Source organism: Urocitellus parryii, chromosome 12, assembly GCF_045843805.1.
Source record: "Urocitellus parryii isolate mUroPar1 chromosome 12, mUroPar1.hap1, whole genome shotgun sequence".
Lineage (NCBI taxonomy): Eukaryota > Metazoa > Chordata > Mammalia > Rodentia > Sciuridae > Urocitellus > Urocitellus parryii.
The window spans coordinates 50,747,886-50,770,260 of NC_135542.1; the positions used below are offsets into that span (position 1 = coordinate 50,747,886).

A 22,375-nucleotide genomic window follows, 5' to 3' on the forward strand; every position below is an offset into this window, starting at 1 on the left:
ATTTTCAGAGAGGGATTGTGTGAGATAGTTGTTTTGGAGAAGGTGGGTAGAGCATACTGGAGAAGTGTAGTAGGGTTGCTTGGCAGCATTGAGAGCCCTTTTGAGATGTGTGGTCATGCATTTAAACTAGAGCTGGTTGGCATAGTGGATGTCTTTCTGAGGATTAGATAAAATGAATGGAAGTTTCTGATTTATAGTAGATGCTCAAAAATGTTAACTACCTGGGCTGGGATTGTGGCTGAGCAGTAGAGCGCTTGCCTAGCATGTGCAAGGCCCTGGGTTCATTCCCCAACACCACATAAAAATAAATAAATATAATAAAGGTATTGAGTCCAGCTACAACTAAAAATAAATATTTAAAAAATTTTTAACTACCAGTTGGGCAAGGTGGCACACACCTGAAATCCCAGCAATTCAGGAGGCTTGAGGCAGAAGGATTGCAAGTTTGAGGCCATCCTCAGCAACTTAGTGAAGTCCTAAGCAACTGAATGAGACCCTGCCTCAAAAAGAAAAATAAAAATGGCTGGAGATGTAGCTCAGGGGTTAAGTGCCTCTCGATTCAGTCCCCAGTGTGAAAAAAATTAAAATCAAATAAATAAATAAAAAGGAATGGGGATGTGCCCATTACTGGTAAAGTGCCCTTGGGTCCAATCCTCAATAACAACAAATGTTAACTACTATTCTAAAAGGCAGAACATATGAGAATAAGGAAAACAAAATCAACTAAATCACTTGTGTTAACACTGGCAACCCAGTATGTTTTGGGGCATACAGTATGTTTTTGTTTTTTTTTTTGTTTATCTGTTTTGTGTAATGGAGATAGAACCCAGGTACACTCTACTATTGAGCTACATCCCAGCCCTTTTTTTTTTTTTTTTTTTTGAGACAGGGTCTAGCTAAATTATTGAGGTCTCACTAAATTGCTGAGGCCAGCCTTGAATTTTTTATCCTCTTGCCTCAGCCTCCCAAGCTTCTGGGATTATAAATGTGCACCACCCAGCTGAGCTTGCTCTGCGGTCTTAATATATTAACTAGAAGTAAATGTACTTGTTCAGTCCCTTGTAGAACCATTTCCTTATATTCAAAATACAGGAACTCAACTCATCTTAGTATATATACAAAATTTGCTTCCCTTTATCTTTTTTTTTTGGGGGGTGTGTGTGTGGTGCTGGGGATTGAACCCAGAACCTTGTGCATCTGAAGCAAGCACTCTACCAACTGAGCTATATCCCTAGAACCCCTTTATCTTTTTGAGTGCTCACAAACATATCTTCTGGTAACCTTCCATGATGTTCTGAAATATTAATTCACAAAATTTGGTATCTGAGAACAGTTCTGCAGCCTAGGATATCATACCTGTTGAAGCTTTGAATACAGTATCCCTAATAATACAGTAACAGAGAAAAGCACACCTGAGATTTCCTGTAATTTCATCTCACTGATGAGATCTTTCTAGACATATCCTTCAGATTCAGAAGTCCTGATATCAGAAGAACATTTTATATGGAGCAGAAAAATGAACTAGATTTGAACAGAAGACCTGGACACAGGTTTGAGGACAGGACATATTACTATTGGGGGACCTTACTTAAGGACAGTGGCTAGTGAGACAGGTAGATGCTAAGAAGTGAGAAGAACAACTTATTATTCTTGGCAGGAAGCTAGTGAGGAGTCCAGCAAGGGATGAGTAAGTAAACCAAGGGGACAGCCAACAATAATGGCAAGGACTCCAGGAGTATATGGAATGGATTCTAGGTACAGAGTTTGACAGCAGGCCACATGCTTGAGAATTAAGCTGATAAGAAAGTTTAGAAAGAACTAAGACAGCCTCCATTCTCAGAAGCTTTGATAGCCCCACCTCTATGGTTTTTGATTTTAGTTTTATTTTGTCTTGCAGTACTAGAGATTGAACCCAGGGGTACTCTCCCACTGAGCTGAACCCCCAGCCTTTTTTATTTTTTTTAAATACTTTTACTTGTAGATGACACAATACCTTTAGTTTATTTATTTATATTTACATGGTGCTGAAGATTGAAACCAGTGCCTCACATGTTAGGCAAGTTCTATACCACTGAGCTACAACCCCAGACCCACTTTTCTATTTTTTATTCTAAGACAGGATCTCACTAAGTTGCCCACGTGGCCTTGAACTTATGATTCTCCCCTGCCCCAGCCTCCTGAGTCCCTGGTATTACAGGCATGTGCTACCATGTCCAGCCATTTTATTTATATATATATATATATTTTTTTTTTTTTTTACTTGTAGTTGGACACAATACCTTTATTTTATTTATTTTTATGTGGTGCTGAGGATCGAACCCAGGGCCTTACACTTGTGAGGCAAGCGCTTTATCACTGAGCCACAATCCCAGCCCTATATATATATTTAAAAGTTAAATAATCCTACCTATTTTTTACCCCCAGTGCTGGAGATTAAACCTAGGACCTTGAACATGTTAGGCAAGTGTTTGACCACTGAGCTACATCCCCAACCCTTCTGTTTCTTTTGCATAGTGACATATATTATTAAAAATAGCTCCCAGTAATGTGAGCAACAAAATAAATAACCCAAAGTATAAAAAAGGTCCATGAACCCATATTGATATAATAATGGTTACAAAATATAAATTGAGGAGAAGAGACAAATTATTCCTATGGAGAAGAATTCCAATAATTTGTGTAGGTGATATTTTGCCATCAAGGATGTAGAACATAATAACCCACTATTTAAGTGTAGTATCTCATAGTGACTTCCCTCCAAAGAGCACAGTATGGAAAAAGGGTAAAAAATTGATAGTGAAAAAACTTGACAGTGAAAAACACTACCTGTGCCAGGAGATTAAAGTCAAAGCAACAGGGATAAGTATATGGTGTGATAAAAATGGCACTTTACTTCTGTGATCTTCCTCCCCAAAATCCATAATGTAATGATGAGGAAAAAATAAGCAAAGCTCAGTAGTAATACCATTTGACCATTTAACAAAATACCTGAGTAGTACCTCTCAAAAGTGTCAAGATTGAGCTGGGCACTCTGGTGCACACCTGTAATCCCAGTGGCTTGGGAGGCTGAGGCAAGAGGATCCAGAGTTCAAAGCCAGCCCCAGTAATAGCAAGGCACTAAGCAACTCAGTGCCCCTGAGTTCAATACCCAGTACCCCCCCCCCCAAAAAAAAGATGTGGTGTCAAGATTGCCAGGCACAGTGGTGCACACCTATGAGCCCAGCTATTTTAGAGGCAGAAGAATCCCAAGTTTGAGGCCAGCTTGGGCAATTTAGTGAGACTCTGTCTCAAAATAAAAACAAAAGGGCTGAGGGTGCAGAGAGCACCTCTGGGCTCAATCCCTAGCACCAAGGGAAAAAAAGAAAGAGGGAGAGAGAAGGGAAGAAAGGACTAGAGATGTAGCTCAAAAATAGAACCATCTTTTATTCAATCCCCAGTTACCATGAACAACAACAAAAAAAATTGTCAATATCATCAAAAACGGGGCTGGGGATGTGGCTCAAGCGGTAGCGCGCTGGCCTGGCATGCATGCGGCCCGGGTTCGATCCTCAGCACCACGTACAAACAAAGATGTTGTGTCCGCCGAAAACTAAAAAATAAATATTAAAAAATTCTCTCTCTCTCCTCTCTCTTTAAAAAAATATATATATCATCAAAAACAAGAAAAGTCTTAAGAAAATGTTAGAGCCAAAAGAAGTCTAAGGAAACATGCCAACTAAATGTGAAGGAGTAGCCATGCATGGTGGCAACACCCCTAACCCCAGTGATTAGGGAGCCTGAGGCAGGAGAATAACAAGTTCAATACCAGCCTCAGCAATTTAGCAAGGCTCTAAGCAACTTAACAAGACTCAGTCTCAAAATAAAAAATAAAAAGGGTTGGGAATGTGGCTCAAAAGTTAAGCCCCTCTGGTTTCAATCCTTGGTACTAAAAAAACTTTAAAAAAAGTGAAGTAGTTTCTGGATGGGACCCTGAAGCAGAAAAAGCACATTTAGGTAAAATCTAAGGATAAGAATAAAGTTATGAACTTTAGCTAATCTATCAATACTGGTTTATTCATTGTAACAAATATACCATACTAATATTAGAAACTAATATAAGTGAACTGGGTATGGGGTATATGAGCACTCTCCATATACAAATGTTCTCCATAATTCTAAAAATTAGTTTAATTTTTTAAAAAGAAAGACTTGGGGCTGGGGATGTGGCTCAAGTGGTAGCGCTCGCCTGGCATGCGTGCAGCCCGGGTTCCATCCTCAGCCCCACATACAAAGATGTTGTGTCCGCCAAAAACTAAAAAATAAATATTAAAAAATTATCTCTCTCTCTCTCTCCCCCCTCTCTCTTAAAAAAAAAAAAAAAAGACTCAATGAGGCCCTGGGGTTCAATCTCCAGCACTGAAGAAAGAAAGAGAGGGAGGCGAGAGGGAGGGACTTCCAATGAACTATATGCCTTGGTGTCTGGCATTCCTCCCATCAAGAGACAGTCAACTTCCTCTCTCCTGGGCTGAGTCTGGGCTGATATTGTCTGTTGACTTGATCAATAAAATAAGGTGAAATTGATGTTCTGAGACCTCTGAGCACTCAGGTCTTTACCCCCCCCCCCACACACACACACTGCTTGCTAGGTAAGCTCTCTACTGCGGAACTACATTCCCAGCCCTTGTTTTAAGTTTGGGACAGGGTCTCAGTAAGAAGACTGCCCTGAAATTTTTGATCCTCCTGTCACAACTTCCAGAGCCATTGAGACTATATGTGTGCCCCACTGCGCCTGGCTCTGTACTTTTATTCTTGGAAGCTTGTTGCTATGTTAAAAGCTCAACTCATCTACAACCACCAAGCCAGAGGATGTCTAAGCTGGCCACAGGCAGAGGCCAGTGGTAAGCAAAGTGATAGCTCTAAGAGGTAGAGCTTTTAAGAGGTAATCAAATCAGGGCAAAGTCCTCATGATTAGATTAAATACCTTTAAAAGGGGTTGAATGGGGTTGCACGTGGTGGCACACAGCTATAATACAGTAACTCAGGAGGCTGAGGCAAGAGGGTCACAAGTTCCAGACCAACCTCAGCAACTTAACAAGAAACACCCTGTCTCAAAATGAAAAATTAAAAGAGCCAAGAATGTAGCTCAGTGGTAGAGAGGTCCTGGATTCAATCCCTAGTACCACAAAGCAAACAAAAAAGAAGGAGGAGGAGGAGGAGGAGGAGGAGGAGGAGGAGGAGGAGGAGGAAGAAAGAAGGGAGGAAGGGAGGAAGGGAGGAAGGGAAAGGGGAAGGGGAAGGGGAAGGGGAAGGGAAGGGAAGGGAAGGGAAGGGAAGGGAAGGGAAGGGAAGGAGGGAGGAGGAGTGTTGGGGATGTGGCTCCTCTGTGGTCGAGTGTTTCTGGCATGGGTGAGGTCCTGGGTTCAATCCCCAGCACTGCAAACAAAAAAAGATAACTCAGAAAGAGCCTCAGGGATTAGGGTACAGGTAGAAAACTATCACAGAGGTGGGGTTACCACAGAGAGCCCTTACTAGGGCAATGCCTATGTTGTGAGGTCAGTGCGTCTGCAGAGTTGCTACTAGCAGGGCAATGCTTAGTGAAGCCAATGCTTAGAGCTGCAGTTAAGATCCAGAACTCTAGAGCCACCTTTCTGTACTTTTAAGTCCTGGGAGCTGCTGCTAGTCTGCCCCATGCTGTTGGTGGGACTGCCTGGGGCCTTGAGGACCCAACTTCTGCCTCAGTGTGCCTGGAAGGTGGGACATAAGGTTCAAATTACTTTCAAACCTCAAGATTTAATGTTGTTTGCCTTTGGGAATGTTACACTATTTTTTTTCTTTTTCTTTTTTTTTTTTTTTTGCTACACTGGAGATTGATCTTCTTCTTTTTTTTTTTTTTAAAGAGGGAGAGAGAGAGAGAGAGAGAGAGAGAGAGAGAGAGAGAATTTTTAAATATTTATTTTTTAGTTATTGGCGGACACAACATCTTTATTTGTATGTGGTGCTGAGGATCAAACCCAGGCCGTATGCATACCAGGCAAGCGCTCTACTGCTTGAGTCACATCCCCCGCCCTGGAGATTGATCTTCTAAGGGTGCTCTACCACTGAGCTACATTCCCATCCCTTTTTATTTAATTAATTTAATTTATTTATTCTTTTTGCAGGGCCTCACATATTTTAGACAACTGCTCTTTCACTGAGCTCCATTCCTGGCCCTTTTTATTTTTGAGATAGGGTCTGCTAAATTGTTGAGGCTGGCCTAGAACATGAGATCTTTCTGCTTAGCCTCCAGAGTCTCTAGGATTATAGGCATGCACCACCGCATATGGCTAGACTTTAAATTTGATGCTGAATTGAGAGAAGAAAAAAATATTAAGTAGTGTTCTGGATGGGACCTTGAAGTAGAAAAGGGGAATTAGGTAAGATCTAAGGATCTGAAAAAAAGTATGAACCTGAGCTAATAATTTACTGGAATGAAATTAATATATTTTGTATGTGATAAGGACAAGAATTTTTGGAAGAATGCTATGGTTTAAATGTATGTGCCCCTCTAAAATTTATATGTTGTGATTTAAACACTGATAAGATAGTATGAAGAGGTAGGTCATTAGTCTGGCTCACTATTTGCTTCAAGCCTCTGTATTTTTTCTAAGGAGGGGTTGGTTCCCCAAGGCCTCTTCCATTGTTCTTAGTGTTGATCTAACCTTTTCTAAAGTTCAGTGTCCTTTGCAAAGACAGCATCCTCCCCATACTTCCCCCATGAGAGATGGGGGTTGACTAAAGGCTTCCCATGTAAAAGCTTTCTGAAACCACTGGGGGCGGGATTAATTGGTTTTGAGTTTGGGGTCTTGTTCTTTTTTTTTTTTTTTTTTTAAGATTCCAGGATTTATATAAGTAGAAAGAGGAAGAGAAAGCTGCTTTGTCAATCAGCAGTCACTTTGGGATTAATGTAGAAAGAGCTGTACAAAATTTAAAAGAAAAGGATATTATCCTCATCCTCTAATTGGAGACAATCCACAAATCTCGTAGTTTTCTGAGGAAGACCTTGTACCACACTTGCAGTTTCCAAACTATAATTAATAGCAATTTGAACCATAGTATCAAGCTTTTTCTTTTACCTCTGAATCCTTTTTTCAGGTTTATCTAGCCCAGAAAATCGATATGCTACACAGAGAAAAGTTCTGGTGGAAAGGTGACAGACAGTTCCCTGAGGCCCAGTTTTGTTGGGCTGTGTGCTAGATCTCTCCCACATGGCCCCTGGGACACAAAATCAGGGCAGGTGATCAGTCATTCATCATTCACTCAATCATCTCCCACTATTCAGTATTTATCGAATGCCTGCTGTGTTTGGTGCTGAACAAGACTCCTAAACTTCATTCCCTCAGTTTATGTTCTAGGGCAGGGACCATGGAGAGAGGCAATCATCATGGAAAGTCAGTGATGCTCAAACTTTAATTTTTATCAGAATCATCTAAAGGGTTTATTAAAATGTGCCTCCTGCCCAGAATTTCTGATTCAGTAGATCTAGACTGGGGCTGGAGAACATGCAGTTATAACAAGCTCCTAGTGGATGCTAATACTGCTGTGCAGGACCACACCCGTTTTTTTTTGTTTGTTTGTTTGTTTGTTTGTTGTTGTTGTTTGCTTTTTTGGTACTGGGGACTGAACCCAGGGGTGCTTTACCACTGACCTTCATCCCCAGCCCTTTTTCTTTTGTTTAGGATCTTGCTGATTTTCTGAGACTGGCCTCAAACTTGAGAGCCTCCCTCCTCAACCTTCAGAGTCACCGGGATTACAAGGGTGCACCACCATATCCGGCTGAGGATGACATTTGATCTGAGCCCTTAATGATAAATAAGAACCAGTCATCTGAAAACCAGGAGGAGGGCTTTCCAAGAAAATGACATAGCAAGTACAAACTGAGTAGGGAACAAGCATAGCTTATCTGAGGAACAAAATAGGACATTCAAAGTGCCAGTATATCTGCAGAGCATTTTGAAGTGGGAAAAGTGATAAAAGATTTTCAAACACTTAGAAAGGAAGCAGTGCACACTTGTAATCCCAGCGACTCAGGAGGATGAGCAAGGAGGATCACAAATTCGAGGCCATCCTCAATGACTTATTGAGGCCCTGTCTCAAAATAAAAAATAAAAAGAGTTGGGGATGTAGCTCAGCGACAAAGTGTCCCTGGGTTCAATCTCCAGTACTGAAATAAAATAAAATAAAAATTTATTTTTAGGCAGGTTCTTAGGCAAGGCCTTGAATTTGTGATCCTCATGCCTTAGCTTCCAGGTCTGGAGTGTGGCACTTGAGCACAAAGTGCCTCTTGCTGAGCCACCATGCCCAAGGATTATTTTATATTTTAAATACAAATTCTTTGCTATGAAATATCCTTTGGTTATTGTGTGATAGTTGTGGGATGCAGAGTGGAGGCAGGGGACGTGGGATCAGGGACACAGGATTTGTGTGAAAGCAACTGTAGAGTCTGAGACACCAGTTAGGAGGCTCTTGCAGTGTCTTTGACAAGATTTGATAGGGAAAAGGAAATTGGCAGTGAAAATGGTAAGAAACGATAGGGCTTGCTGTGGAGAGCAATATCTAGCAAATATAATGCCTTACACCTATTCTCTACCTTTCTCAAATGTCATGATTATAATCCTTCACTTTACTGAAGTGAAGATTATTTTACATTATTCACCAAACTGGATTTCAATTTTTAGTTGGTAACAGGGGTTTTGTAGAAGTGTGTGTGGGTGGATGTGCGTGCGTCACTTGAATTTTTTTGGATATCATATCCCCCTCCACTCACTAGTTCACTTTTAAATATTGCACTCCTATCCCCTGCCTTTCCCCCCAACACACACACACACACACACACACACACACACACACACTTGGAATGCAGATTTTCAGCAGATCCCTAAGAATGATTTTTTTTCCTTTGTAAAGCAAATGGAGCGGGGGCGGGCCTGAGAGCTTGCAGTCTCTCAGGAGATGTCAGGGGTTGGTTGGTCTCCAGGGGCTCTGGTTGCTGGGAGAGGTGTGTGTTCTGAGTGGTGAGCATCTCTTTCCTGGAGCACTGAGGACCATAATCAATTTCTTTCTTTTGGTCTATTGCACTGACTTATTTTCATTGTTATTTCATCTCTCCTGGAACAAAGTGCAATCAACATATGGATTTAATTGACAAGGACAAAGGGCCATGAACAATTGTAAACTGTCAAAACTGTGAGCAGACAACAGCCCTGATGTCTGCAATAACAAAGATGAGCCGAGCAGCCTGTTCTTGTACATCAAAGGGAACTGTCACACTGTTCAACTGACAGTGCTTGTTAGCTGTGGAAGAAGATATCTGAAACACAACTCATTTCTTAGAAGGCCAGCAAAAACGTTTAGCATTCCCTGGGGAAATAAACCACTGTTTTAGCATTGCATTTCAAGATGCTTCAATAGTAATAAAAGCAGAAAACCTGTTTTTCTTTGCAGAGATGATATTGAAGTTCTTGCACCAGCCAAGAGGATTCAAAGGTCAGTTTTAACCTGCTTTGTCTGCCAGGGCCCTTGAGGTCTGAAGTGTGGCACTTGAGCACATGGTGCCTCCTGCTGAGCTGCTTCTCAGGCTCAAGCCACTTAATTTCTCTGCACATTGCCCTTTCTCAATGCTGCACTATGTGATGTCCTTGCGTAGCTTTCTCACATCTTTCTTTATCTCGTGTTTGCAAACTCATTTCCCTCTTTCTTTCATAAACCTATATGTATTTATTTATTTTGACCTTTTTGGGTAGGGCTTCCTAAATTGCATAGACTGACCTGGAACTTTCATCTTCTTGCCTCTGGCCTCACCACATGTAGCCAATTTGGCTAATTTTGTATTTGGCTAGTTATAGGTATAGATAAATATCGATACAAATGATATGTGGATATGTCGGTATGATGGCGCCTACCTGTAATCACAGTGACTCAGGAGGCTGAGGCAGGAGGATCACAAGTTCAAGGCCCGCCTGGGTAATTTAGCAAGACACTATCTCAAGACAAAAAGGACTGGGGATGTAACTCAGTGGTCAAGCATCCCTTGGTTCGATCCCAGTACTCCCCAAAATAAGAGTAGCTTTATAACTGGGTGTGGTGGTGCACACCTGCAATCCCAGTTACTTTGGAGGCTGAGGCAGGAGGATCACAGTTGTCTCCAAATAAAGATAAAAAGGGTTGGGATGCAGCTCAACGGTAAAGCAATTCTGCACTCAATCCCCAGTACCATGGGGGGTGGAGAGTGAATTTTGTCCAAACATGATAGCAGGGGGCCCCTTCCCTCTGAAGATATGCTAGAGTAGCTTTGTGCCCTTGGTCCCTATCATCTCTGAATGCAATCTTTGCGTTTACATGGGCAGATGGCCCCAGTTCTGGTGTTTGATGAAGGGTAGGCTCACTGTGAGTCACTCTAAATAACATAGGACTGGAACTGAAATTCTCAGAGTTCAGTGACTGTTCATTGTGATCACCTGAAGGTGCTTATTTAAAATGTAGATTTCTGGCAAATCCCTCTAACACTGATTTAAACCTGTAGGGGTTTCTCAGGATCCATTATAAATCCAGAAGTGGGGCTGGGTGCATTGGTACACCCAGTGATACACTCAGGAGACTGAGGCAGAAAGATTGCAAGTTCAAGGCCAGCCTTAGCAATTATTAATAATGAGGCTCTCAGCAACTTAGCAAGACCCTGTCTCAAAAAATAAAAAAAGACTGGGGAGGTGGCTCAGTGGTTAAGCGCCTCCAAGGTTCAATCACCAGTACCAATAAAATAAAATAAAAAGCACTAGGGATGTAGAACAGTGGTAGAGCACTCCTGGGTTCAATCCCAACTACCAAAAAAAAAAAAAAAAAAAAAAAAAGAGAGAGAGAGAGAGAGAGAAAAGGTAGACAGACCCAGGCTGACGTAGCAGTGCAAACCCCTTTAGGGAGCTAAGCGTCCCTGCCCTTACACACTATTAACCTTTACACCCTGTGTTGTTTCCGCAAGGTTGTGACTTGACTGCTGCTTCTCTAACAAGCCTGACACACTCCCATCCCTTAGTTTGCATTTGTTTTTTTTCTCTGTTTTTCCTCCAAATATCTACATTGTCCACTTCCTTCTTGATCAACTTCAAATTTTTAATGAGAACTTTAAAACTGCGCACATGCACCCCCACCTGCCTGGCATGGGGCACACCCACACCAGTGACCCCACTGCTAACTGCAGAAATGAGTGGTTTTAAAATAGGACCGGAGCCAAGTGCAGTGGTGCACGCCTGTAATCCCAGTGATCTGGGAGGATGGAAAGTTCAAAGCCAGCCTCAGCAATTTAGCAAGGCCCTAAGCAACTAGGGAGACCCTGTCTCAGAATAAAAAATAAAGGCTGGGGATAAGTGCCTCTGGGTTAAATCCAAAATAAAATAAGATAAAATAGGACTGGGGCTCTGAGTTTGATCCTCAGCACTACAAAAAGAAAAAAGAGGGAAGGAAGATGGGTGTGGGGGGGGTGGGGGGTGGGGGGAAGGAAAGGCCCATAAATTAAGGGTCTGGAGATCTGGTCTTATTCTCACCCATGTCTATGGAGATGACAGATGACTCTGTCCCTGGCTTTTACTACTTGTGAAACATGTAGGGGGACAATCAGTTTTCCTGAGGTATTATGGGCTACAGAAGTAGTATGACACAAAGCAAAAAATATGGACCCTGGGGTCCAGAAGTCTAGCTTCATCACTGTGTCTTTAGCCAAATTTGTTAGTTTCCTTAATTCTTTGCTGGTAACTAGTGACTTTAATTCCCACCTGGGAGGATTAAATAAGCTGTGTATGTCAAGTACCAAACACAAAATACCTGGCAGATGCCTCCTAAGCAGCAGAATTGCCCCAGTCCTGGAACTGTTGCAGCTTGGGCTCCCGCCTGGGCAGAGGCAGGAAGTCCCTCCAAGAAAGCATCAGAGCAAAACAACTGGCTCACTGTTTTGTGTTTTGCACCAGGTGAACCTCCATGCTCCCCTGGAAGTCAGGGATCAAGGCTTTGGGTTTGTTTTCTAGCGGCAACTATTTTTTCATTTCCTATAAGACCAAACTATTACAGGGAGCCACTTATTTTAGTTTTTTGTTTTACAGGCTACAGGTGGAACTCAGGGTCTCACACATGGAAAGTAAGGGCTCTACCACTGAGCTACACCCTCAACCTGGACTTTTAAGTTATTTGAATTCAGCATCTACCATAATAAACCAGGCAAAGCTGTGTATTTCCTGCTTTAATCCCTCTTGGCTGATAAACAGAGGAGCAGGGGGAGATGACATTAACAGCTAAACTGGACAAAACCTAGGTAGTTCTGAAATCTGCTAATAGTTCAAAATTAACTGGTTAGGGACTGCTAGAACGTGAATGGCTGCTGCCACAGCCCTGGTACAGACTTCCCATGAGAGCCTGGCATCCCCTCAGCTCTACTTGGCAGAAAGGTATCTTTTTTTTTTTTTTTTTTTTGATACTGGGGATTGAACCCAGGAGTGCTTTATCACTGAGTTACATCCCCAGTATCTTTTATTTTGGGGAATAGGGTCTCACTAAGTTGTTGAGGCTGGCCTCAAACTTGTGATCCTCCTGCATGCGTCACCTTCCAAGTCACTGGGATTACAGATGTGCCAATGCACCAGGCCAGATGTCCCCTCATTTAGTAGTCAGTGCTTTTCCAAGATGCTGATAACTGCAGCTGGGTTCCAAATACTCTTCAACACTCACAGGAAGAGAGGGAAGGAAGGAAATGAACAAGGATTAAAAGAAAAAAAAAAAACAAACAAACAAAGGAAAGAGAAGCAGGCAGGCATCTCCGCAACGATACTCATTCCTTTATTGTCAACTGTTGATTTGAACAGGGCTGGGACCTGCAGGCTGCTGGCAGCACCAAGCTGCAGTGCATTTCTGCTCAACCAAGAGGCCTCCATCCTGAGCCAAGGGGACAGAGGGTAATGTTTTATATATATATTTATATATTACATATGTCCCATATAGTCATATGTATAGAGTGACAGAATTGGTCACTGCATTAACTGTTGTCCTAAATAAAGACCATAGCAACAGACATGGAAATTTGGTCCTAATCAAGTCCCTTACTTTGTCAATCAAATATTTGATACATCAAAAGGAAAAGGAGAAAGAGAGACAGAGACTGAGATATAGCCACCCCAGTGGCCCTGTTCCCAGCGTATCTTACGTTGAGTGTAGTCTCCTGTACAACACACACACACACACATACACACACAAACACACACATACACATGTACACAAAACTGCAGGCAGGAGCTCCTCCTCCAACTACACCTTGGGCCCAGCCCACAGACTGGGGGTGGTGAGTGGGTAAATTGTGCTATAAGACTGTGAGGGACAAGTGACCAGACAATGCAGAGTCAGTGTGTCCAAGTGATGAATGGGGTGACACGTGCTGTTTCATCCACAAACAAGAAAGAGGTCAGTGGGGGAGGTCCCCTGGAAGTCCCTCGTTGCGCAGGCCACCTGGGGATATCTACACATAGCTTCTGTCCCAGCCATAGCCAGATCTCTGATCTGAATCCTGAGTCTCAAATCATCTTGGGCTCTGATGAAACTGTGATTTCCTTGAAGGACAGGAACAAATGGTAATTGAGTGGCTCAACTATCTAGTCCAGTAAATACAGCAGAAAAGACAACAATTGAGTTAAATTAAACCAAATCATCATTCAGAGAACTTGAATGGCACAAGAAGGGCTTACTTCCTGAAGGGAAGAGAATAGACCCCACTGCCACCTGCCGCAGCACATCTGTCAGCCTCATGCTTGACTCCAGTGATGGAACTGCTCATGGTTAAGAGACAGGAGACTCGCACTGCAAGACTGCCTGAAATCCTAAGTTACTTGTCTGCTCTCATGATTTCCTCGTCACCCTTCCACCAATATACCAACTTCAAAGATAAATCAATGGTAGCCAGGCGTGGCAGTGCATGCCTGTAATCCCAGCAGCTAGGGAGGCTGAGACAGGAGGATCATGAGTTCAAAGCCAGCCTCAGCAAAGGCAAGGCAATGGCAAGTAACTCAGTGAGACCCTGTCTATTAAAAAAAGTCAATGTACGTGTGTTATGATCCTTAGTATTAGAGAATTTTCTATTTTTTAAACCAACATATAATTAAATAGTAAACTATTAAATGTTTACAGAAAAATTACAATTTCTTCTGTAAGAAATCTTTGCATTTATCAGCATCTTTTGAGTAGATCCAAGGCTTGGAAAAAGATAGACATAGGATCATGGACATATTCCTAGAGGCATATCAGGGAAGCATAGGGAATCCAGTGACCTTTATGGAGTAGAACTTTGCAATTTTAACTCAAATGTAATTTCTCATGTAAAGTAACTTTATGCAAGCAGGGCATGGTGGCAAATGCCTTTAATCCCAGCAGCTGGGGAGGCTGAGACAGGAGGAATTCAAAGCCAGCCTCAGCAAAATCGAGGTCTAAGCAACTCAGTGAGAACCTGTCTTTAAATAAAATACAAAATAGGGCTGGGTATGTGGCTCAGTGGTCGAGTGCCCCTGAGTTCAATCCCCAGTACCAAAACAAAAAGAAAAGAAAAGAAAAAAAAAAAAAGTAACTCTATACAATTTTGTGGCATTGAGTATGTGCAAGGACTTTTTAAAAAATAATGAAAGTTTTATATGATTAAAAAAAGTCAATAAAAATTAACTCTTGGGCTGGGGATGTGGCTCAAGCGGTAGGGCGCTTGCCTGGCGTGCGTGCAGCCCGGGTTCAATCCTCAGCACCACATACCAACAAAGATGTTGTGTCCGCCGAGAACTAAAAAATAAATATTAAAAATTCTCTCTCTCTCTCTCTCTCTCTCCTCTCTCACTGTCTCTAAAAAAAAAAAAAAAAAAAAAATTAACTCTTTTTTTGGGGGGTGGGGGTAGAAATTTAGTTATGACTTGTGATACTTGGGGTCATTTTGGGCTGTCACAATGGAAGATTCCTGAGGAGGGACCAACTTGCACACACGGTAATGGACAGATCAGTTTTCAACAAAATCGTGCCATCAAAATATGATTGAGAAACAGAAGTATTAAGCAAGGCTAGCAATGATTGTGCCTGGGTCTCCATCTCCTGGGCCAAATACAGGAGGAAAACCACAGATTTGGATAACCTTCATTTAGCCAGGAGCAGATCCCTCCCACTAAGAACTGAGATGTGGCAGGGAAAAATGATGGAAGCAGGAAGAAGCCATGGTAGTTGCACCAGGCACAATGGTGCACACCTATAATCCAGTGATTCCAGAGGGTGAGGCAGGATTGCAAGATCGAGGTCAGCCCAGGCAAATTAGATCCTGTCTTAAAATAAAAATAAATAAATAAATAAACGGACTGGGTGTGTGGCACACTGGTGGAGTGTCCCTGGGCTCAATCCCCAGTACTGACTACAAACAAGAAAAAGGCAGGGAGTTGGTTGGAGAGTTCCTCAATCATAGGAACTTCTAGAGGGAAAGAAACAAAGGGACTCAGAGGAGGAACTTCCCTTGATGACAGTCCACGATGTCTCAATACTATTCCATTTCCAGCAGGTCCTGAGTTGGCTACAACTGGTTGGTTCATAATTCCCATCCAAGGGCTGGGAAGGTGGTCAGGAAGCAGAGTTTGGGAAGCTGTGAGTTCTTGACAAAGCCGAAGAGCACAGGCTAAGTTTTGGTGAAGTCGTTTAAGTCTTTGAAAAAGAGACCAAGAGGCCAGAAGAGGTTGTCAGAGGCCCAGAAAGTGGAGAGCAGGCTCTGTCCACCAGGAACACAGGCCCAACACTGTCAGGATGTCTCTTGTCCTCAGTGGACACCCTGTAGTTTTCTAGTCCCAGAAAGTGCTTAGGGACTGCTCACCATCAGGGTAGGAGGAGATGGAGATTATGGAATGAGGTGGATAGAAAAAGTACTGTCTTCTCAGGCACTAGCCATCTTCCTCTCTGAGGGTGGGAGACACAGGGAGGAGCTTGAGGTCTGACCAGGGGTCTCCAGGCAGAAGAAAAGGAGACTATGCAGTGATGGCCACAGGCCCAAGATGCTCAGGTGAGGGCACCTCCCCCACATAACTGAACTCCACGAATAAATAACATGAATTAAATAAAGGAGGCGCAGAATAGCAGGCAGAGGCAGCATCTGCCAGATCCTCACCCCTTCACACATACACACACGCACATGCACGCACACCTTACACGCACACGCACCAAGCGGCAGATGAGATGAGCCCAGGTTGGCTGCCCCATCCTAAAAGTCTGTTGGATGGGCAGTCTGACTGTGAAGGCTGTCACTCATGGTCCACCACTGTTGCAGGGTGCAGAGAAGCAGAGGCCAGGGAGGCATGTGTGGTGGAAGGTGGAGGCCGCTGAGGACTCTGGCACCTGCAGGGGTGGGAATGAGACAGGCAGAGTGGGAGGTTAGGGACACAGGAGACGGAACAGCAAGGCCTTTCCTTTCCTTCCCTCAACCCATTAGAGTGCAAACAAAACCCTCTTCAGCCTCAACCAGCCCATGCTGTTCCCCTGCCTCCCAGTGCTCAGTCTGACCATGGTGGTACTGACCAGGATCGGGACTTTCGGACTTTAGATGTGGAAGGTCTTTCTAGAAAGCTGTCCAGCCTCATGAGCCGCTCCATGTGTAGTGCACGAGGGTCTTGTTCTTGGTCATGAGAGAATTCCATCTCAAAGACAGCTGGAGGGGACACGTCCAACTCCAAAAACATGATGTTTTCAGCCTGTGGTGAATCATGTCAGATGAGAACAGCAGCCTCAGTGACCAGCACTTAGTCAATCTTGAGAATTGCAAGAGTGATGGGTACTTTGAGGGAGTAGAGGTGGTCAGTGTCCCCTCTCCTTGGGTTCTCCCCCACATCCCCCATTTCTATTTCCCAGCTTCTTACCCTATACCTGGGGTGGGACCCCATTGCCATGGCAACCCGAGCATACTGGCTGATAGGCCTCTTGTAGCCCACTGCAGATGTTGGCCGCTTCTTCATTTGGCTGTTATTCCTGCAGGGAAGAGGCGATATCAGAATGAATTTCCTTTTAACACAAAGGGCAAATATAATGAGGAACTAATTATCATTCTTGGTAGCCAGGAGACCCTGCAATTGCAGGTTTTGGAATATTCTGCTCCTACTTCTATTACAACCTGATAACTTACAATTATTATAATTTTTTTTTGGTGGGGTGGGCGGGTGAGTGGGATACTGTGGTTAGAACCCAGAGGCATTTACCACTGAACCACATCCTCAGGCCATTTCATTTTTTATTTTGAGACAGGTTCTCACTAAGTTGCTGAGGCTAGCTACGCACTGTGATCCTCCTGCTTCAGCCTCCTGAGTAAGTGGAAATACAGGAGTGTGCCACCATACCTGGTATACACAAGCACATATTTCTTCAATATTGTTGCTCTAATTTTTTTTCCACAGTAAAAAGGGCCATCCAGGTGCAGTGGTACAAGCCTTGGCAACTTTGCAAGACCCTGTCTCAAAATAAAAAATAAGAAGGGACTGAGGAGCTGGGTTGTAGCTCAGTGGTAGAGAGCTTGCCTTGTACATGTGAGGCACTGGGTTCGATCCTCAGCACCACATAAAACTAAATAAGTAAAATAAAGTATTCTGTCCATCTACAACTAAAAATATTCTTTATTTTATTTTTTTTAATATTTATTTTTTAGTTTTCGGCGGACACAACATCTTTGTTTGTATGTGGTGCTGAGGATCGAACCCGGGCCGCATGCATGCTAGCATGCTAGCATGCTAGGCGAGAGCGCTAGCGCTTGAGCCACATCCCCAGCCCCTAAAAATATTCTTTAAAAAAAGAAGGAACTGGGGATGTAGCTCAGTGGGAGAACACCCCTGAGTTCAATCCCCAGTACTGCAGCAAAAAAAAAAAAAAAAAAAAGGTTGAGGGCTGGAATGAAGAGGAAAATCCAGTCTCATTTTAGTTTTCAGATTTATACACTAATTTCATACACTACACAAAATTGTTGATGACTGATAGCTCTGCTTTCATTTTCCTTCACAGGATATACATAATAAAATGGTTAAAAACTAGCCAGCTGGGTAGTACACACCTATAATCCCAGCTACTTGGGAGGCTGAGGCAGGAGAATGCGCACTCACGGCCAGACTGGGCAATTTAGTGAAACCCTGCCTCAAAATAAAATAAAAAAGGGCTGGGGTGTGGCTTGGTGGGTAGAACACTTGCCTAGCATGTTGGAGGCCCTGGGTTCAAGTCCTAGTACCACCACCAAAACACACACACACACACACACACAAATATATGATGAGTACATGAAAAGAAGTTCAACATCATTAGTCACTAGCAAAATGTAAATCAAAACCAAATGAGATGCCATGAGGATGACTATAATTTAAAAAGAGGCAATAACATGTGTTGGTGGAAATTTAACAGTTTGGTAGTTTCTCAAAAAGTTAAAACATGTGCTGGGTGCAGTAGCACAAATAATCCCAGTGATGTGGGAGGAGCAAAAATTTGAGGCCAGCCTCAGCAATTTAGCAAGGCCCTAAGCAACTTAGTGAGGTTGTGTCTCAAATTTAAAAAGGGCTGGGGAGGTAGCTCAGTGGTTTAGCACTCTTGGGTTTAATCCCAATACCAAAAAAAAAAAAAAAAAAGTTAAACACATAATCTAGAACTTCCACTACTAAGCATATACTCCAAAGAACTGAAAACATGTAGTCGGGCACGGTGCCACACGCCTATAATCCCAGCAGCTCAGGAGGCTGAGATAGGAGGATGGTGGGTTCAAAGCCAGCTTCAGCAATGGTGAGATACTAAGCAACTCGGTGAGACCCTGTCTCCAAATAAAATACAAAACAGGGTTTAGTGGTTGAGTGCCCCTGAGAGTTCAATCCCCAGCCCTCCCCCTCCCCAAAAAAACATGAACACAAATGATCATAGCAGCATTATTTCTAATAGTCCAAAAGTAAGTTTGGCACAGTGGTGCATACCTGTAATCCCAGTGACTTGGGAGGCTGATGCAGGAGACCTAGCAAGTTTGAGGCCAGCCTGGGCAACTTAGTGAGACCATGTCTTAAGTAAATAAAAAGGGTCGGGAGTGTCGTTCAGTGATAGAGCATGCCTGCGTTCAGTCCCCAGGACAACAAACATAAATACGCAAAGCAGAAATAACCCAAATACACATCAACTAATGAATGGACAAACAAAATATGGCATGCCCATAGAATGCTATATTACTCATTGGTAAAAAAGGAACAAAGTACCGACACATGGTAGGACATGGACAAAACTTGAAGAAAACACTTTGCCAAGTGAAAGACACCAGTCAAAGACCACCTATCATACAGTTCCACATCTGGAATAGGCATATCCATAGAGACAGAAGGTGGATTAGAAGTTTACTAGGACTGGGAAGGCTACATAGAATGAGTGACAGCTAATGGGTCTGGGGTTTCTTTTTGGAGTGATGAAAATGTTCTATAATTAGATAGTGGTGAGAATTGTACAATTCTGAATATACAAAAATCCACTCAATTGCATTTTTATTTATTTATTTGATATTGGTAATTGAACCCAGGGGTGCTCTAACACTGAGTTAAATCCCCAGCCCTTTAAAAATTTTTGTTTTTAATTTTGAGACAGGGTCTTGCTAAGTTGCTCGGGCTGGCCTTGAACCTCCTACTTTAGTCTTCTGAATTTCCAGGATTATAGGCATGTGCCACTATAGGCATGTGCCACTACACTGGGATCAAATGTATACTTTACTTATTATTATTATTTTGTGATGCTGGGGACTGAACCCAGGGCCTTGTGCATGAGAGACGAGCACTCTACCAACTAAGCTACATTCCTAACCTAACCATATACTTTAAAATGGTTATTTTTATTTTTTTATTTTTTTAAGAGAGAGTGAGAGAGAGAGAGAGAGAGAGAGAGAGAGAGAGAGAGAGAGAGAGAGAGAGAGAGAATTTTTTAATATTTATTTTTTAGTTCTCAGCGGACACAACATCTTTGTTGGTATGTGGTGCTGAGGATCAAACCTGGGCTGCACGCATGCCAGGCGAGCGCGCTACCGCTTGAGCCACATCCCCAGCCCCTAAAATGGTTATTTTTATGATGCATGAACTATACAAAGCATTTGTTTAAAAGCAAAACAAAACAGACTTACAGTTTTTAAGCTTTTATACTTTTAAAAAGTATACTTTCTTCGACCAAAATTCCCACTCCTAGGAATCTCCCTAAGGAAATAATCAGGAATAGGGGCAAAAATTTGTATGTAGGGTTTATTATTCATCTATATTAAGGAATATTATATAGTCTTTAAATTTTGTGTGTGTAGCCTGGTGTGGTGGTATATGCCTGTAATGTCATGCGTCAGGTGGCTGAGGCAGGATGGAGAGTCCAAGGCCAGCCTGGACAATTTATTGAGACCTATTGCAAAGCAGGAAAAAAAAAATAGCTCAATTTACCTAACATATGCAGGGCCCTGAGTTCAAACCCCAATACTACACACACTCAAAAAAAAATTTCTACAATATGTTAAGTAAAAAAGATTAAGTTTTTGTTTTATGTTTAGGGAATATTTAGTAGAATGTTAATGTACATTATCTTTGGATTGTGTTGTTATGGGTGATATTTATTTTCTTCATGGCTTTTTTTCCTTTGCTGTTCTGGGATCAAACTCAGAGCTACTAGTGAGCTATACTGCTAACACCTTCGTTATGCCCTTTGGCATACTTAAAAACCTTTGCAATGAATATGTATAACTTTATATCAATTAAATTATTTCAAACATTTAGAAAAATATAGGAAATAGTAGATATCTGTATGCCTACTATCCAGCTTTGTCCAATCTTAACATTCATTATATCAAATCTCTTTTAGAGAAATAAAATACAGCTATTTATTTATTTTGGTACTAAGGATTGAACCCAGGGTACTTAACCACTGAGCCACATCCCCAGCCCCCCCCCCCCCACTTTTTAATATATTTAGAGACAGGGTCTCACTGAGTTGCTTGGGGCCTCACTAAATTGGTGAGGCTGGATTTAAATTCAGAATCCTCCCTAGCTACTGAAATCACAGATATGAGCCACTGCACCCAGCTTAAAATACAGTTTTTAAGCTTCCCATTTCCCCGCCTCTCCCAGAGTTATCACTCTCTTGAGCTGGGTGCTTATCAATGTCATGCATGGTTTTACACTTATTTTTATATGTAAGTATTCATACACAATGTGTGTTACTTGTACACCTATTTCTAAATCTTGAGCTGTCTGGTGTATGAACTGCACCTTATTTGTTCTCAGTGTGCAGCTCTAGATTATCACTTTAACCACAATGCTATATTGTGCATTAAAGTTTCAGTATAGCATCTTGTGTGGGCACATATGTGTGTGTGCACCAACTCTTGTTGATGGGTATTGAGGTTGATTTTTTTTTCATCTATTAAATATGGCTTAAACACTATGCTCCATGTACACAGTCAACATCTTCCCTGGGACATATACCCAGGAATGGAGTTGTTGCATTGTAGAATATGTGCATTTTCAATTTTACTAGATATTGCCAAATTGCTTTTCAAGTTGTTATACCTATAAAACTTTCCATTACTCTATATTCTAACCAAGTTAGGGTATGTCAGGTATTTTACTTTCAGCAATATGATGAGTATAATGTATTACTTTTTGGGGGTTGGGGGGGTGCTAGGGATTGAACCAGGAGTGCTCTACCCCTTTTCAGGCAGGGTCTTGTTAAGTTGCCCAGGTTGGCCTTGAATTTGTAACCCTCCTGCCTCAGTGTCCTAAGTAACTGGAATTAAAGGTGTATACCACCATGCTACACCCAAGGCTCATGTATTACTTTTAATTATCCCAAGCAAACAAACACAAAAAGAAAACAAGAAAGTCATTTATTTCCTTTTTTAAAAAGAAAAGGAGCCAAGTGCAGTGGCACACGCCTATAATCCCAGCTACTTAGAAAGCTGAGGCAGGGAATCTCGAGTCTGAGGTCAGTCTGGGCAATAAAGCAAGACCCTGTCTCAAAAATAAAATAGATAGCCAGTGCATGCCTGTAACCCCAAGCAGCTCAGGAAGCTGAGACAGGAGGATTGTGAGTTCAAAGCCAGCTTCAGCAACAGAGAGGCACTAAGCAACTCTGTGAGACCGTGTCTCTAAATAAAATACAAAATAGGGCTAGCAGGGCTGGGGATATAGCTCAGTGGGTAGAATGCTCACCCTGAAGAAGGCCCAGGGTTCAATGCCCCCAGCACCACACACACACACACACAAAAAAATAGGGCTGGGAATGGGATGTGGCTCAGCAGCTGAGTGCCCAAGTTCAATACCTGGTACCAAAAAAAAAAAAAATAATAATAATAATAACA

At 42.4% G+C, this 22,375-nt stretch overlaps 1 protein-coding gene across 1 annotated transcript in view; it reads right to left on the bottom strand.

Moving 5' to 3' along the window:
- Nucleotides 1-14,877: 14,877 nt before the first annotated feature.
- Kif3c (kinesin family member 3C) overlaps nucleotides 14,878-22,375 on the bottom strand; it is a 39,661-nt gene continuing 32,163 nt past the window's right edge. The window contains exons 6-8 of the mRNA XM_026392972.2: nucleotides 16,908-17,016; nucleotides 16,570-16,742; nucleotides 14,878-16,389 (exon numbers count right to left, since the gene is read on the bottom strand). Of these exons, the coding sequence (XP_026248757.2) occupies nucleotides 16,296-16,389; nucleotides 16,570-16,742; nucleotides 16,908-17,016 (376 nt within the window). The 3' untranslated portion in view covers nucleotides 14,878-16,295. The remainder of the gene's footprint in view (nucleotides 16,390-16,569; nucleotides 16,743-16,907; nucleotides 17,017-22,375) is intronic.